Genomic DNA, 19,466 nt, shown 5'->3' on the forward strand with positions numbered 1-19,466 from the left:
GCACGGTTATTTCCAGTGTTTACAGCAGAGCTGTCCCAAATAGCTGCAGCTACCATGTGTTGTCAAGTTATTGTTATAAGGAGCCCAGTCCAAGCTACAACAGTCTGCATTCCCTTAACAATTGTTTGTATTGAGCCGTATTGTATTGTACCCATTCTGCAATCTGTTAAATAAAGTTTACATCCATTCATTCTGCTAGCATTAACGATTGCATGAGCAGCTGGCTAACGTGAGCTAACGTTAGCTACCTACCGTAGCTACCTAGCTACCAGACCCTGTTAGCTCAGAGCTCCTCTTTCAACATAACAAGCATTAAACAAAATGGCCCAGTCATCTATTCACCTTTGTTTAATACATGAGGCGTTGTCTCTAATGTTATCTAGCTACTGATAGCTCCTTATATCATCAGTTTTGTGCTGGCTGGCTAACGTGAGCTAACGTTAGCTACCTACTAACGTTGAGTCTAAAACTCCGCTCTTGGTGGTCAATTGTGTTGATGTTAGTTTTGTTTCATCAACAAATGAGGCAGAACACACAGTGAATGTATCCGTTTTGTTTATTGCACTTTCTTTGCTGAAAAATAAATGCTACGTTGGCTAAATGGCTCACGCGAGGCATTTGAAGATGGTGGACTTGTTGATTTTTTGCAGGAAGTGTATTGGCACAGTCAACTTTTCTGATTGGTTGAAAATTGCCTTCATGTTCGCCACCTACTGCCACCTACTGCTTTGGCATTGTACTACATGTATATACATCAGTGTGCTCACGAGGCAAAAACAATGTCTAACTTGCCTGCCATTACGTTGCGTTCTGAAAAGCTAAACTGACCCTGACAACAAAACGAAAACTGGCCATTAGTGTAACCGCAGCCTAAGGCAGAGGTTACACCTTTCGTATCATCTTCGTATTGTTTTCTTATGCGTATCGCCGCGACGTCGTGCGCCTGAGTCACACTTTCGTTTTTTTTCGTTTTTGTCAGCCAAGCACACTGATGTAGTACACTGCCAAAGCAGTAGGTGGCAGTAGGTGGCAAACATGAAGGCAATTTCAACCAATCAGAACGAATGTGCCAATACACTTCCTGGTGGAAGCTCCAGCAAAGAAATGTCAATAAGGCAGGCGCCTATGCCGCGCCACCATCTTGCTTGCTCACTCAATGCAGCAATTCTTTTTTCAGCAAAGCCTAATAAAAGTGCAATAAACAAAACGGATACATTCACTGTGTGTTCTGCCTGTCATTTGTTGATGAAACAAAACTAACATCAACACAAGTGACCACCAAGAGCAGATAGTTTAGTCTAAAAACGATCGGTAGCATTGTTAGCTGCATGCTAACGTCAATGGAGTATGCCATTATAACTATATCATTGTGGCTAGAAGCTAACGTTAGCTCACGCTACTTAGCCAGCACGAAACTGATGATATCGCGAGCTATCAGTAGTTAGATAACATTAGAGACAACGCTGTGTGTATTAAACAAAGGTGAATAGATGACTGGGCCATTTTGTTTAATGCTTGTTAAGTTGAAAGAGGAACTCTGAGCTAACAGGGTCTGAATCCTGATAGCTCACGTTAGCCAGCTCATGCAATCGGTAATGCTAGCAGAATGAATGGATGTAAACTTTATTTAACATATTGCATATGGGTACAATACAATACGGCTCAATACAAACAATTGTTAAGGGAATGCAGACTGTTGTAGCTTGGACTGGGGTCCTTATAACAATAACTTGACAACACATGGTAGCTGAAGCTATTTGGGACACGGAGCTCTGTCCCAAACACACACACTGTACACAGGAAGGGCACGCAGATGGTATCTACTGCGCATGGGCGTTTTCGCAACAACTGCTCCGTGCTGACTACACGCTGTATTCCTGGCGTTTTTTTTGCGTATCTCCAAACGCAAACACAATTTTGCGTTTCAGCCGTATCCACAAAAAAACGCCAAAAAACGCGTTTCTGTGTAGATAGGACATGATACGTCGTCAAAAACGTATAAAAAAAACGCCAGGAATACACTAGTCTAACCTCAGCCTAAGTCCTCTCTCTCTCTCTCTCTCTCTCTCTCTCTCTCTCTCTCTCTCTCTCTCTCTCTCTCTCTCTCTCTCTCTCTCTCTCTCTCTTTCCATTAGTGTAACCGCAGCCTAAGTCCTCTCTCCCTCCCTCTCTCTCTCTCTCTTTCTCTCTCTCTCTCTCTCTCTCTTTCCTCTCTCTCTCTGTGTCTCTATCTCTGTCACAGTCTCTCTCTGTCTCTCTCTGTGTGTGTCTCTCTTTCTGTCTCTCTCTCTCTCTCTCTTTCTCTCTCTCCTCTCTCTCTCTCTGTGTCTATCTCTGTCACAGTCTCTCTCTCTCGCTCTCGCTCTCTCTCTCAGTGGTTACATTTACATGCAGCCTGGTAACCAGTTAGTAGAACCGCTAAAACAACCTCATATAAAACAAAAGAATGTGGTCAGATTTATAGACTGGAGAGAACCTTCTGGAAGTCTGTTTAAAGGGAGAGATCCTTCTGGAAGTCTGTTTAAAGTGAGAGATCCTTCTGGAAGTCTGTTTGACTGGAGAGATCCTTCTGGAAGTCTGTTTAAAGGGAGAGATCCTTCTGGAAGTCTGTTTAACTGGAGAGATCCTTCTGTAAGTCTGTTTAACTGGAGAGATCCTTCTGGAAGTCTGTTTGACTGGAGAGATCCTTCTGGAAGTCTGTTTGACTGGAGAGATCCTTCTGGAAGTCTGTTTAAAGGGAGAGATCCTTCTGGAAGTCTGTTTAACTGGAGAGATCCTTCTGTAAATCTGTTTAACTGGAGAGATCCTTCTGGAAGTCTGTTTAACTGGAGAGATCCTTCTGGAAGTCTGTTTAAAGGGAGAGATCTTTCTGGAAGTCTGTTTAACTGGAGAGATCCTTCTGGAAGTCTGTTTAACTGGAGAGATCCTTCTGAAAGTCTGTTTAAAGGGAGAGGTTTAGCCTGATGGCTTTAAGGTACATGTTTAAAGACGAGTCAGATGCATTCTATCCACAGACCTGATGGCAGAACGCCAGTGTAAGTCGGCAGGGTGTGATCTGGCAGGTTTATATGGATATATAATATAACTATATAATTTTTTATGGCTGACATAAAACATAGATTTTTTTAAAGGTAGTCACAACCCCTTCTGTTTTCTTTCCCACAAATCCTACCCTGAAAGTGAGACCTGTCTGTCTGTCTGTCTGTCTGTCTCTCTCTCTGTCTCTCTCTCTGTCTCTCTCTCTGTCTCTCTCTCTGTGTGTCTCTCTCTCTCTCTCTCTCTTTCTATCTGTTTCTCTGTAATCTAAGGGGGCTTTCACACTAGCCATTCGGGGTCGAATCAGAGTGCGATCGCATCAAAATAGGGTGTGATCGTCCCTGATGAGAACGCTCCCCCCGTCACCGGGGACGCTGATTCGCTCCAAACCTGGACTGCTGGAATAGGTGGTCTCGGGTGCGAACCAGCGTCCCCGACGATGGAGTGGGGGGCGTGGTGTACAAGCTTGTACCAAAACACGGAAGAGGCTTGCTGTATCAACTTGCTGACACACACAACGTCATTACTGTAATGCTTTAATGCTTGCTTGAATTTTGGGCAGATAAAAACATACAGCAACAACTGGACAATAACCACAAAAACGATATTTATGCGCAATTTGGCGAGTTCAGACCTCAACCAAACAAGCATGTTGAGCCTCACGGCTCAGTGGATGAAAACATGAAGCCACGTTACAAGCCCAAGACTTCCCTGGCTCGCATTAGGCCTGGCAATTTTTTTTGCCATTGCTATGTCTATACATTAGTTTCTTGTTCGAATGCATTTATTTCTATAGACCAGTGACATGCAATATAATTGACGCAAGCAATGGGCTAACGTTAGCTGCTAAGTTATCCCATAAATAGGCCAAGCTAACTAGCGTTAGCCGCTAACCCAGGAAACGCTCAAAGCGGACTCCATGACAAAAGTTCCATTCATGAGAAAAGGGGGTGGGTTATATTGACAAGGCTTGACAACAGAGGCTCAAAGATAACTTTAATAATTTATTGGTTATTCGTTTCTTTATATCGGGCATTCAGTTTCCATGTGTTCAACTCTTCATGTGTTGACGTTCGAGAGTGACATCATCGCCTACGGCAGTTTACACGCTCAAAACGCAAACCGTAAACAAAAACTGGAGCGAACCAGACTGCAGTGTGTATGTACACAAACCAGAGGGAGGGGGGGAGTTCGCACTGGAGTTCGCACTCAGGATGGAGCGAGGACGGAGCGGAGCACCCGTTCCTAATGAGAAAGCCCCCTAACAATCTGATGACCATACCTTTATGACCTGTGTATATGTGTGTGTGTGTGTGTGTGTGTGTGTGTATGTGTGTGTGTGTGTGTGTAGGTGGAGGGTCTTCACTAGCATTAAGTGTGTGTGTGTGTTTATGTGTGTGTTAGGCCATGTTTAGACGGAGAGAGTCTGAACAGAAACCGCAAAAGTCGTCTTGCGGTCTCACTTTTAATGTTGCGTTTAGACTAGTGTTTTGGGATGGAATTCTGCGTGCAGACGAGGCTGTAAAAGTGTAGTCGACTCGAGACGACGGAGCCCTGCTGTCACACGATTGGCGCAGATGTCACATGACCAGAAACGTCAGTGGCCAATCAGATTGCGCAAACCTAACTCTGTTAGGGAAAATATTCACGCAACCCATACGCTACACTGCCTCAGGTCATTGAGACAACCAGGCATGCTGTGAAGACCCGCCCTACTCTGCCTCTGATTCGCAGACTGTGGGTGGGGGAATGTGATTGGACCAAAGCAGAGTCACACAGACAGTTGCGATAGCCGCTGGACTGATTCTTGTGTATTTAAAAGTACTGCCAATGTAGCCTTCAGGTGATCTCCGTGGATAGAATCAGACATGCTTGTTCGCTTTGTTTACGCTTCTAGGCTACTGGCGCATGCTTGTGACGTAAGCAGTACGCAACGAGAGCCTTGACAACCCTTTCGTCATAGTTTTATGCGGTTTGACTGTTCAGATGATAGCGCGAAGGTGTATCGTTTCTAGGATTTCCACCCAGGAAGGTGGTCTCACTTTTTTGCGGATTCTCCCCGCAAAAACGCTGTTGCCGTATAAACAAAAGGCACATCCGAAAAAAAAAAATTCCGGATTCACCTGCTAGCGGTTCCGTCTAAACATGGCGTTAGAAAGGTATTCTTCTGTATCTCCTTGGGGTGTGAATCACCATCACAATATGATATTATTAACACTGGAGTCACTGTTGTAATGATATCACCATCACAATATGATATTATTAACACTGGAGTCACTGTTGTAATGATGTCCCCAAACCTCTGTTAACATCTGCAATGGAAATATCTGTTCAATACGTTTTCAGTCTGTTCACCTCATTCCAATCATTGTGTGCGATATTAGCTGCAAAATATGTTGACTGTTTGAATTTGAGACAAAGGGAGGCAGAGGGAGAGAGATGGAGGGAGAGAGAGAGAGAGCGATAGAGCTAGACAGAGAGAGATAATATACCTTTATTGATTCCCTTGGGGAAATTCGGGAAAGAGAGAAAGCGGGGGGGGGGGGGGGGGGGGTGACAGAGAGAGAGACAGAGATAGAGGCAAAGAGAGAGAGAGAGAGACAGAGATAGATAGAGGCAAAGAGAGAGATAGAGAGACTGAGAGAGAGACAGAGAGAAAGACTGGGAGAGCGAGAGAGAGACTGAGGCCCCGTCCACACGAACGCTGGGTTTAATGTAACCGTGATTGTATGTGCGCAGTTGCACTGTTCGGCCACACACAACCGGGGATTTGCTACACTGCAACCGCGGTCTTTGAAACCGGTGGCCAGGGTGGAGTTGTGCGGTTTTGCAGTTGCGTGTGGGCATAGCAACCGGGGTTATTCCCAGTGTTTACAGCAGAGCTGTCGCAATTATTCCCCATGTTCACGGCAGACCGCGGGGTAGAGAGATTAGAGCAGAGCCAACTACACCAGTGTTTACAGCAGAGCTGTCCCAAGTAGCGTTATATGAAAATGATTGTAACAAACTTTTGTTAAAAACGTATCGTCTGTGTTGAAGAGTGTTGTGATCGACTGATGTCTGTTGACGCTCAGAGTAAACATGTAGCTGCAGCTAAACTAAACTCATGTGTTGTCAAGTTATTGTTATAAGGAACCCAGTCCAGACTGCATCCCCTTAACAATTGTTTGTATTGAGCCGTATTGTATTGTACCCATTCTGCAATGTGTTAAATAACGTTTGCATCCATTCATTATACTAGCGTTAACGTTACATTATTACGTTAGCATTTAAGCTATATACTATACATAGAGAATGCCATTGACATTAGCATGTAGCTAACAACACCGGAGATCTTTTTTGTGAGACTAAACTATCCGCTCTTGGTGGTAAATTGTGTTGCTGATGGTTTTGTTTCATCAACAAAATGAGAGGCAGAACACAGTGAATGTATCCGTTTGTTTATTGCAGTTTCTTTCTTTGCTGAAAATATATGTTCCGTTGGCAAAATGATCAATAGGGTCCAGCTGTGCTTCTAAACAGGAAGTTTACTTCTTCTTCTTCAGTAAATTAATGGCAGATCGCGACCCAACAGGAAGTTTAGTGAGCGTTCAGTCTTTTCTGATTGGTTGAAATGGCCTTCATGTCTGAACAACATCGCCGCCTACTGCTTTGGCATTGTATTACATTGTACTAAATGTATCGGTTGCTGGGTTCCAGCTCTGCCCGTGAGTACGCAGTTATACACGGTTGTCCACCTGTGTTCACCGTGTGGACGGAGTTTTATTTTTTCAAACTTCGGTCATATTAAATCCAAACTCTCGTGTGGACAGGGCCTGAGAGAGACAGATAGAGAGAGAATAGAGAGAGAGAGACATGTTTGTGTATCTTTGACTTCAAAGCTCTTGCTCAGTTTTTCTGCCCCAAAACACAGAGGTATTTAACATATTAAGGTGCTCAGATCAAAAGGACAGATGGTGTGTGTGTGTAGAGAGAGAGAGAGAGCGACAGACAGGGAGACACAGAAAGGGAGAGAGAGAGAGAGACAGACAGACAGACAGACAGGGAGAGAGAGAGAGAGAGAGAGAGAGGGAGACAGACAGGGAGAGAGAGGAGAGAGAGAGACAGACAGACAGGGAGACACAGAAAGGGAGAGAGAGAGAGAGAGAGAGAGGTGTCTCAGTTTAACACTCACTCAGACTGATCTTGGGAGTCAATGATCAAACACACAGCCTGACCTGTGTGTGTGTGTGTGCCTGTATTACTATACTTGTGAGGACCTGTTGAAATTCCAAGAAATGTGGTTTTATGGGGCGATGTGAGGACATTATGACCCGTCCTCCCTTTGAAAGGCAATGAATACATTACAGTCTAGAATCCATGTGATTCAGTTCGATTGAGATTCAGGCCCTGTCCACACGAACGCAGGGTTTTAGGTAACCGTGGTTTAATGTGCGCAGTTGCACTGTTCGTCCACACGCAACCGGGTTTTTGGAACACTGCAACCGTGTTCTTTCAAAACCGGAGTCCAGGGTGGAGTTTTGGGCTCACCCCGGTTGCATTGGTTGCGTGTGGACATAGTAACCGAGATTATTTCCAGTGTTTACAGACTTTGGAATGAAGGTTGATAATCATAATAATCATTTTAAGTCTTAAAAAGTCTGAGGTCTTAAATATGACTTTGGAAGTGTATTGGATTACTTCTATGTTACAATACATTTACATTTGGTTTGTGTTTAAATGTTTCTCTCTCCCTCCCTCTCTCTCCCTCCCTCTCTCTCCCTCCCTCTCTCTCCCTCACTCTCTCCCTCACTCTCTCTGTCTCTCTCCCTCTCTCTCCCTCCCTCTCCACCAGACACAGCTAAAGAGACGTCCGCCCCGATGGAGGAGAAAGAGGCAGAGGACAGAGTGACAAAGGAGGAAGAGGGAGGAGCCAGAGAGGGAGAGAGCGAGGGACACGCCCCTGCGAGGGACACGCCCCCTAGTGACGCCGCCAACGCCAACGACGACAACAACGCAGCACGCCCGCAGCCGGAGCACGAGAGCTCGTCGAGGCCGGAGGTGGAGCGAGAGGTGGAGGTGGAGAAGGAGGTGGAGGTGGAGGTGAAGGTGGAGGTGAAGGTGGTGCCGGCGGCGACGGACAGCCCCGTGATGCACCAGCCGGTGACAGGCCTGCCAGGCCTGCCCACGGCCGGCATCATACGGACTGGCAACCTGTTTGGCTACGTGGGCATCGAGGCCGTTCTGGACCAGATGAGACGCAAGACCATGAAGGCCGGGTTTGAGTTCAACATCATGGTCGTGGGTGAGTCCCTCCCACACACACGCACACACAGACACACACACACACGCACACACACACACACACACACACACACACACACACACATATATATCACTCAGACATACAGACATTATGTTGTGTGAATGTGTGTATATGACACATACATGGACTCTATGAGACATCCACACACAAACCTCTCTCTTTCTCTCTGTCTGTCTGTCTCTCTCTCTCATGTGTCTCATGTCTCTCGTGTCTCTCATGTCTCTCATGTCTCTCATCCCTCTTGTGTCTCTCATGTCCCTCATCCCTCTTGTGTCCCTCATGTCTCTCATCCCTCTTGTGTCTCTCATGTCCCTCATCCCTCTTGTGTCTCTCATGTCTCTCATCCCTCTTGTGTCTCTCATGTCCCTCATCCCTCTTGTGTCTCTCATGTCTCTCATCCCTCTTGTGTCTCTCATGTCCCTCATCCCTCTTGTGTCTCATGTCCCTCATGTCTCTCATCCCTCTTGTGTCTCTCATGTCCCTCATCCCTCTTGTGTCTCATGTCTCTCATCCCTCTTGTGTCTCATGTCCCTCATCCCTCTTGTGTCCCTCATGTCCCTCATCCCTCTTGTGTCCCTCATGTCCCTCATCCCTCTTGTGTCTCATGTCTCTCATCCCTCTTGTGTCTCATGTCCCTCATCCCTCTTGTGTCTCATGTCTCTCATCCCTCTTGTCTCTCATGTCTCTCATCCCTCTTGTGTCTCATGTCTCTCATCCCTCTTGTGTCCCTCATGTCCCTCATCCCTCTCATGTCCCTCATCCCTCTTGTGTCCCTCATGTCCCTCATCCCTCTTGTGTCCCTCATCCCTCTCATGTCCCTCATCCCTCTCATGTCCCTCATCCCTCTTGTGTCCCTCATCCCTCTCATGTCCCTCATCCCTCTTGTGTCCCTCATCCCTCTCATGTCCCTCATCCCTCTCATGTCCCTCATCCCTCTTGTGTCCCTCATCCCTCTCATGTCCCTCATCCCTCTTGTGTCTCTCATGTCCCTCATCCCTCTTGTGTCCATGTCTTCTGCCTCATGACTGCCTCTCTGAGTGTCTGAGTGTCTCACCTCCCTTCTAATTGTTTACAGCTATAATTAGCACGATCTGTGTCGTCAACCTTTGACCGATTTCCAAAAGAGTTCAGAAGAGCAGGTCGCTGGCTAACTGTCAACCATCCCGCGCTTAGGAGGAGACATGTAGGAGTTCCCGTGGTTATGGACAGACAGACACACACACACATAGACAGACACACACACACATAGACAGACACACACAGACACACACAGACACATACAGACAGACACACACACACAGACAGACACACACAGACAGACACACACAGACACACACAGACACATGCAGACAGACACACACACACACAGACACATACAGACAGACACACACACTCAGACACATAGACAGACACACACAGACAGACAGACACACACACACAGACACATAGACAGACACACACAGACACACACATACACACACACACAGACAGACACACACACACACATAGACAGACACACACAGACAGACACAGACAGACACACACATACACAGACAGACACACACACACACAGACACACACAGACACATAGACATACACACACATATACACACAGACACACACATACACACACATACACACACACACACACAGACACATAGACACACACACACAGACACATAGACAGACACACAGACACACACAGACAGACACACACACATAGACAGACACACACACACATACACATAGACAGACACACACAGACAGACACACAGACACACACAGACAGACACACACACACACACAGACACATAGACACACAGACACACACAGACAGACAGACACACACACACACACACACACACACACACAGACACACACATACACACACAGACACACACATACACATACACACACAGACACATACAGACACACACGTACACACACATACGTACACAGACACACACAGACACACACACAGACACACACACACATACACAGACACACACAGACACACACATACACAGACATACACAGACACACACAGACACACATATACACACACAGACACACATATACACACAGACACAGACATACACACAGACACACATATACACACACAGACACAGACATACACACACACACACACACACAGACACAGACATACACACACACACAGACAGGTTGGACCCAACCACAGGAAGTCAAAGCAGGTTGTGTATGTCTGTCTGTCTGTCTCTGTGTGTCTGTATGTGTGTGAGTGTGTGTATGTGTGTGTGTGTGTCTGTATCTTTAATCCTCTAATCCTAAAGTTCTACTGTAAGAAACACAGCTTGTATCTTGGTTGGTTGATTTGTTTGTTGCTGTTTGTGGTCTAATAGCCACTGGCAAATGATATTGACAATTAGATTGTGTGTGTGTATGTGGATGTGTGTGTGTGTGTGTGTGTGTGTGTGTGTGTGTGTGTGTGTGTGTGTGTGTGTGTGTGTGTGTGTGTGTGTGTGTGTGTGTGTGTGTGTGTGTGTGTGTGTGTGTGTGTGTGTGTGTGTGTGTGTGTGTGTGTGTGTGTGTGTGTGTGTGTGTGTGTGTGCGTGCGTGCCGTACGTACGTACGTACGTACGTACGTGGGTGGGTGGGTGGGTGGGAGATTGGGTGGGTGGGTGGGTGGGTGTGTGTGTGTGTGGCAATATACACAACATACATAGTCTTGTCATATATCATGTAATGTAACATAGTCTTGTCATATATTTGTATAGCACCTTTCATACAGGGGATTACAGTCCAACGTGCTTTACATCAGTAAAAAATAAGACATAAAATCAGTGTAAAACAAGCAGCAAGAGCAAAGCATAAAATAATGCAGATATATTAATCAAATCATGTCAGAACCTCACGTTCCAATAGGCTTCTTGAATTTCTGTAATCTGTTACAAAACATGACAAAGGTCAGAGTATGCACCCAGCGGATAGTGGGGCATAGAGATAAAAGTAAAAATAAGTAAAATAATTAAATGAGCAGACATATAAAATCACAGTTTTTCACATTAGGATCTAACATCCCAACAGGCCACCTTGTTTATGGTTTGATTCAGTTTTAGTAGAATAGAAAAGACATGAATGATGAAATGAGCACATAAAGTGCAGACATGCTATAAAATGTCTGTCATCATGGCTATAGCATAGTCCTGTCATCTGTCATGTAATATAGCATAGTCTTGTCATATATCATGGCTGTAACATAGACACATGTTATGTTGGCTATCTCACTTCCTTTCTCTCGCTCACTCTCTCCCTCTCTATATATCTCTCTCTGTCTCTCTCTGTGTCTCTCTCTCTATCTCTCTGTCTCTCTCCCTCTCAGTCTCTCTCTCTCCCTCTATATATCTCTCTCTGTCTCTCTCTCTCTCCCTCTGTCTCTCTCTCTGTCTCTCTCCCTCTGTCTGTCTCTCTCTCTCTCTCTCTCTCTCTCTCTCTCTCTCTCTCTCTCTCTCTCTCTCTCTCTCTCTGTTTGTATGGATAAGGTGTATATCTTGCTCTTCATGGGAAGAGAGGAAGTGAGTTTCAAGCGTTGGGGTCTTCCTGTCCAGGGGCTACGAGGGTCTGTCTGTCTGTCTGTCTGCCTGTCTGTCAGTCTGCTTGTCTGTCTCTATGTCTGTCTGTCTGTCTGTCTGTCTGTCTCTATGTCTGTCTGTCTGTCTGCCTGTCTGTCAGTCTGCTTGTCTGTCTCTATGTCTGTCTGTCTGTCTGTCTGTCTCTATGTCTGTCTGTCTGTCTGTCAGTCTGCTTGTCTGTCTCTATGTCTGTCTGTCTGTCTGTCTCTATGTCTGTCTGTCTGTCTGTCTGCTTGTCTGCCTGTCTGTCAGTCTGCTTGTCTGTCTCTATGTCTGTCTGTCTGTCTGTCTCTATGTCTGTCTGTCTGTCTGTCTCTATGTCTGTCTGTCTGTCTCTATGTCTGTCTGTCTGTCTGTCTGTCTGTCTGTCTGTCTGTCTGTCTGTCTGTCTCTATGTCTGTCTGTCTGTCTGTCTGTCTGTCTGTCTGTCTGTCTGTCTGTCTGTCTGCATCATAATGTGTGTATGAGTCATTACAGCTCCTGACGGTGTCTAGTCCACTTCCACACACACACACACACACACACACACACACACACACACACACACACACACACACACACACACACACACACACACACACACACACACACACACACACACACACACACACACACACACACACACACACACACACACACACACACACACACACACACACAGGTAAAGAGGATTAAAAGGTCATGGCTAGACCCTGCAGTGTGTGTGTGTGTGTAGGTGGGGGGGGGTCTTCACTAGCATCGAATGTGTGTGTGTGTGTGTGTGTGTGTGTGTGTGTGTGTGTGTGCGTGCGCGCGCGTGCGTGCGTGTGTGTGTGCTGTTATGTTTCTTCTGGTTTATGTTACATTGAACTGACATCTATAGTTTTTCGTACTGTACTGTTCCATGTGTCTTTTATGTTTTATGTGGTGTATTGTCGCAGCCACCTGCACCGTGCTTGAATTCCACCGGCCTGGCCGTGTGGCAATAAAAGGAACTTGAACTTGAACTTGAGTGAAGCCTAGAAAAAAAAAGTTTAAAAAAGTAAAAAAAAAAAAAAAAAAAAAAAAAAAATTGTTAATCGTGAGTTAAAAAAAATAGTGGCGTTAATAGAATCGGGCGATAACGCGTTAATACCGCGTTAACTTTGACAGCCTTATTAATATTATCACAATACTAGAGTCGCGATATTGTATATATATTACGATGCTGCAATATATTGTTATTTCTTTTACATTTTTTCGATTGCAAATTATGTCCCCAATGGAAAACTTTACACGTGTGTTTTATCTAATAAGATAATGTTCAGTGTGTTCAGTATTAGCTGCAGTATGTTGACTGTTGTCGTACAGTAAGAGAAACAAGCTCTGTATCGTGTTATTGTACATTATATACTGTATTGTGTTATTGTACAGTATATACTGGACTCATTCCTTCCAGACAATATATAGAATAAATGTGTCCTGTATGGTTGAGTTGTTGAATTGTTGTTTAACCCTTTCACTGCCACACTACAGAAAGTTAGCCTTTCTGAAGGTTAACCGTCTGTAGTGTGCTAGTGAAAGGGTTAACCTTCTGTAGTGTGCTAGTGAAAGGGTTAACCCTTTGCCGTGTGGCAGTGAAAGGGTTATTAACCTTCTGTATTGTCGCAGTGAAAGGGTTAACCATTTGGTAGTGTGTGTGTAGTGAAAGGGTTAATGTGATTGTTGATATCATTCGAACCACACAACATCACCAAGACGTCTTCTCCCGTCTAGATTACTGTAATGCATTACTCATTGGCTCAACATCTAAACCCCTCCATAAACTTCAACTAGTTCAGAACACCTCAGCCCGCATCATCATCACCCGCTGCCCCAAGTTCTCCCACATCACACCGGTCCTCTCCTCACTTCACTGGCTCCCTGTCAAGTATAGGATTGACTTTAAGATCCGTCTCCTCACTTACAAAGCCCTCCACTCCACTAGCACCTGATTACATCTACAACCTCCTTCAACACTACACTCCCTCCCGCTCACTCCGCTCATCCAACTCAGCCCTTCTGAGCACACCACACTACCGCCTTAAGTCCACAGAAAACAAATCATTCTCCTCCTCTGCTCCCCGACTCTGGAATCAACTCCCATCACACATCAAAGAAGCCCCATCTGTAGAAACATTTAAGTCCCACCTCAAAACCCACCTGTTCAACATTGCATACCCTCACACCTGACCCCCAACCCCTGCATCACTTACAGTTTCACATCTGTACACACCTATATTTTAGTATTATTATTATTAAAATGTTCTCTCTGTCTTGTCTCCAAGTTGTCTCCCTCTCTCTGTATTATCCCCACCATGTCGTTATTGTGAAAGTCCATGTACTGTGTTTGTCCATATTCTATAATGCCATGTATGTAAAGCACTTTCAGATGCCTAATGTAAGGCGCTATATAAAATAAATGTATTATTATTATTATTATTATTATTATTATTATTATTATTATTATTATTATTATTATTATTATAATTTGCTCCTCGTCTAACCGTGTCTGTGGTGTCATGTTGCAGGTCAGAGCGGCCTGGGCAAGTCAACCCTGGTCAACACGCTGTTTAAGTCCAAGGTCAGTCGCAAGTCCTGCTCCCCCAACTACGAGGAGAAGATCTGCAAGACCATCAAGCTGCAGGCCGTCAGCCACGGTGAGGACACACACACACACACACACACACACACACACACACACACACACACACACACACACATGTACACACACACACACACACACATGTACACACACACACACACACACACACACATGTACACACACATGTACACACATGTACACACACACCACACACATGTACACTAAGGCTGAGCCCGAACGTTCGAACGTTCGTTCGTTAAGCTGACATTCGGACTTTAATTAATGGGTTCGAACGTTCGGTGAAAAAAAAATAAAGCAGGCGCAACGACGGTGAGGCGATGTGAAGCGGCGCGTCCCCCGAGTGAGATCGCTGGGCTCAACCAGTATGGTCTCTGCCGGGCTGTTGCTGGATACTCAACCAGAGCTCTAGTCTCAACCAATGCAATAGAACAATTTTGATTGAATGACAGGCGATTCTGCCAATTACGTCACACCGCTTGCACCCGCCTCTGCTGTTACCACCAATCGGCAAGCGTTTATTATTTTTTTTACTTCCGGCAATGATCTGCTTGCGAGAAGCATTAACGTAGCGTTAGCTCCCCGCCGAGGAAGTAAAAGTCGTAACAAGGTTTCCATAGGTGAACCTGCGGAAGGATCATTAATGAATACCAGCCTTTTTCGGCCACGGAGCGCGAGCTTCATGGCGGGAGGTGGTTGCGTTGGAAACAACTCTGGCCGAGGCGGCAGGCGTGTTGGGAGCCCGGCGGGACCCCCGCGCCGGTGTCTCTCCGTCTCTCTGCCGTCCCCCGTTCCGAGGTAGACGGTGGAAGGAGCCGAGGCGCGCGCCTCTCTCCTTCCCGTCGACCAAGAGTGAATACCTGTTATTGAACGTGTAACACTAACTATATAACGTTAATGCCACAAAACGAATGCCTTTGTTTATCTAGCCCCTTACGTGACTGCAGTGTGCAAGGGCTATTGTTTATCATAAGTAGGAACTTTGATGCAGTACTCAGTAGTAGCTTGTTTATTTTCTTCTGAGTGCTTTGTTTACTTACATGTTTACATGAACAGCCACCACTGTAAACAACATGTTTTTTCACCAATAGATTATGCAATGCCGCCCTCCGTAGGATCTATAATAATACAAAAAAAATATACAAAAATTATATATAAAAAAAAATGTAATAAAACAATTTTTTTATTAAAAAAATTACAAAAAACGAACGTTCGAACGTTCGTTCGATAAACCCTGGCGAACATTCGAACCCTAAAAACAGGGTTCGGGCTCAGCCTTAATGTACACACACATGTACACACACACACATGTACACACACACATGTACACACACACACACACACACACACACACACACATACACACATGTACACACACACATGTACACACACACACACCACACACATGTACACACACACACACCACACACACACACACATGTACACACACATGTACACACACACACCACACACATGTACACACACACACATGTACACACACACATATGTACACACACACACCACACACATGTACACACACACATGTACACACACACACATATACACCACACACACACACACACACACACGTACACACCACACACACATTTACACACCACACACACATATACACCACACACACACACACACACACGTACACACCACACACACACGTACACACCACACACACGTGTACACACCACACACACACATATACACCACACACACACACACACACACGTACACACCACACACACATGTACACACCACACACACACACACACACACACACACACACACACATGTACGCATATACACACACACACACACACACACACACACACACACACACATATACACCACACACATGTACACATGTACACATACATACACACACATGTACATACACACACACATGTACACACCACACATACACACATGCACACACCACACACACATGTACACTTATACACACCACACCCACACATGTACACCCCACACACACACACACACACATACACATATCTACACACACACCACACACACACACACACACACACACCACACACACACATGTACACACCACACACACACATATACACAATATACACACACACACACCACACACACACATGTACACACCACACACACACACACACATATATATACACACACACACCACACACACACATGTACACATATACATACCACACCACACACACATGTACACATATACACACACACCACACACACATATACACATATACACCACACACACATGTACACACACACACACACACACACACACACACACACACACACATATACACCACACACACATGTATACACCACACACATGTACACATATACACACACACACACACACATATACACACATGTACACGTATACACACCACACACATACACGCCACACACACACATGTACACATATACACATACATACACATACACACATATACACACCACACACACGTACGCACACACATATACACATATACGTACACACACACACACATATACACACGCACGTACACACACACACATATATACACACAAACATACACACACACCAGGCTGTGTGAATAATATTATATATAATACTATACTGGCGTTCTGCTGCGAAACAGTGAAAAACACCAGATATGAGTTATATAGTGTAGGAGACGCTGCTGTACAAGACTCAGTGTGTGTGTGTGTGTGTGTGTGTGTGTCTGTGTGTGTCTGTGTGTGTGTCTGTGTGTGTGTCTGTGTGTGTGTGTGTGTGTGTATGTGTGTGTGTGTGTGTGTGTGTGTGTGTATGTGTGTGTGTGTGTGTGTGTGTGTGTGTGTGTGTGTGTGTGTGTGTGTGTGTGTGTGTCTGTGTGTGTCTGTTTGTGTATAAGGTTGACTAGCAAGCCACACCAGAGACCTTTCAAAATGAGATGAAGTCCTTCTCACTTCCTGTATGTATCATGTGAGTGATACAAGATGCACCATTGGTCGGCTTACTGCCTCCCCTTAGAGCAGCACAGGCTCCATTCACCCCAATGAGATGTAGAGGTTTTGGCCAAATGAGGCTATTGTCTCTTTACTATAGAAACCAAGGTCAATATTAGACGTTCTCTTACAACTTGAAGGTGTTTTTTTTTTTATTATTATTTATCTTTTCCCCCCTCCTTTTTCCTCCGTTTTTCTCCCATCCCAATGTTAGTCGTTATGCCAATTCCCAATCCCCTTCCTGGTCGTTGTGCACTCTACCCCATACCGTCGGTCTGGGAGGGCGGAGACTATCACATGCCTCCGACACATGTGTAGCCAGCCCACCGCTTCTTTTCACCTGGCAGCGCGGACTCTCACTGGGGGAGTGTAACGTGTGGAAGTATCACACTACCTCCCCCAGGTCTTTCCCTCGCTGTGCAGGCGCCCCGACCGAACTGTAGGGGTCACTGTTTACAACGACCAGGACCCACCCACCAGCTTTCCCACCTGCTAACACTGCCAATTGTGTTAGTATGAACGACCAGCCAAGCTGGTAGCAACGCAGAGAGCTGGGCTCGAACCCAGCATCTCCTGCGTTAGTGGCGAGTGCCTTGCCCACTGCGCCACTTAGCCGCCCACAACTTGAAGGTGTTCTGAACATTTTGACACTAAATCACCATTTCTCTGACTTGTAGATCCAGTGAAAAACAAGTTTGTTTGTTCAGCTCACAGTGTTAGCGATAGCTCCTGTGTAAACCGCCCATGGAGGAGACAGGAACTGTTATTTTCACCCCATTGGCGCCGCTTTGAACGCATCATCTCTCATTGTTGTAGTTTCTTTGGCCATCCAGTTCAACTGTAGGGTGGCATGGTGCATTCGGCCAGTCCTAGAAATGTCAAGAGTTGTGACGTATCGGTGACCTTTCACCTTACATGGTGCAAACATACCGTAAATCCTCTAATAGTGGAGGGTACTAGAATAAAGGACGGGCCTCTTATATAAGCTGTTTTTTTTTATGCATGCAGACAAATACAGGCCGGCTTCCAATATAAGGTCGCAAAAAAAAGTATTTTTGCCGTGATATAGAATGAGATAAACTCTTGCCAATGCAAATTAAGTGCTGCCTCCCGCTACACTGACTACCGTACATTAACGTTTCCCTCGCGTTAGCATTAGCTTTAGCGTTAGCTAACGTTGTCATATCTAGATCTGTGGTGTCAGCTGGATGACGTTGACTTTGTTTGCAAACGTCAACGTTCGCTATCTATATGGCGTTGGCAGGCGGGGCTGGCGTTGTCCAGTTGACACATTACAGATCATGATGCTATGATAGCATTAGCTAAAGCTATTGCCTGCATGTTATCAACAAGATTCGACTCTGGTACACAGTACACAGTGGTGGTGGAGGCCATTTCCAGCCTACATTGTAAAGAAAAGTGCTTTATAAATACAATGATCATTCATTCATTCAGCCCTTCTTCTGACTGATGATGATCCTTTTATTTGAAGGAAAATTACCCTTATACTCTATCAAACTCATATATTTGAGATGTGAACAACAGCAATAAGTAAGTCTACTTAAAGTTGTATTTATTGTCATCGACATCAACATATTATCACCGACATCCAAGTTGGGGTATCACCCTTTGAACAGCCCTTCTAATGTTTCTCTCCTCCACATCGCCTGTGGTGCTTTTTTCCTATTGCTAGGTTTTAGTGAGTTTTTCCCTTACCTTGATAGATAGATAGATAGATAGATAGATAGATAGATAGATAGATAGATAGATAGATAGATAGATAGATAGATAGATAGATAGATAGATAGATAGATAGATAGATAGATAGATAGATAGATAGATAGATAGATAGATAAGATAGATACTTTATTAATCCCCTTGGGGAAATTCAGGGTAT

The 19,466-nt window shown here is 45.1% G+C and overlaps 1 protein-coding gene across 2 annotated transcripts in view; it reads left to right on the forward strand.

The window, feature by feature from the left end:
- septin12 (septin 12) overlaps positions 1–19,466 on the forward strand; it is a 156,915-nt gene that overhangs the window by 102,252 nt on the left and 35,197 nt on the right. For both annotated transcript variants that reach the window (XM_084331151.1, XM_084331152.1), the window contains exons 2-3: positions 7,871–8,320; positions 14,481–14,609. In XM_084331151.1, coding sequence (XP_084187277.1) covers positions 7,871–8,320; positions 14,481–14,609 — 579 coding nt within the window. The remainder of the gene's footprint in view (positions 1–7,870; positions 8,321–14,480; positions 14,610–19,466) is intronic.

This window comes from Notolepis coatsorum (genome assembly GCF_963971535.1).
Source record: "Notolepis coatsorum genome assembly, chromosome: 15".
NCBI classification, from domain to species: Eukaryota; Metazoa; Chordata; class Actinopteri; order Aulopiformes; family Paralepididae; genus Notolepis; species Notolepis coatsorum.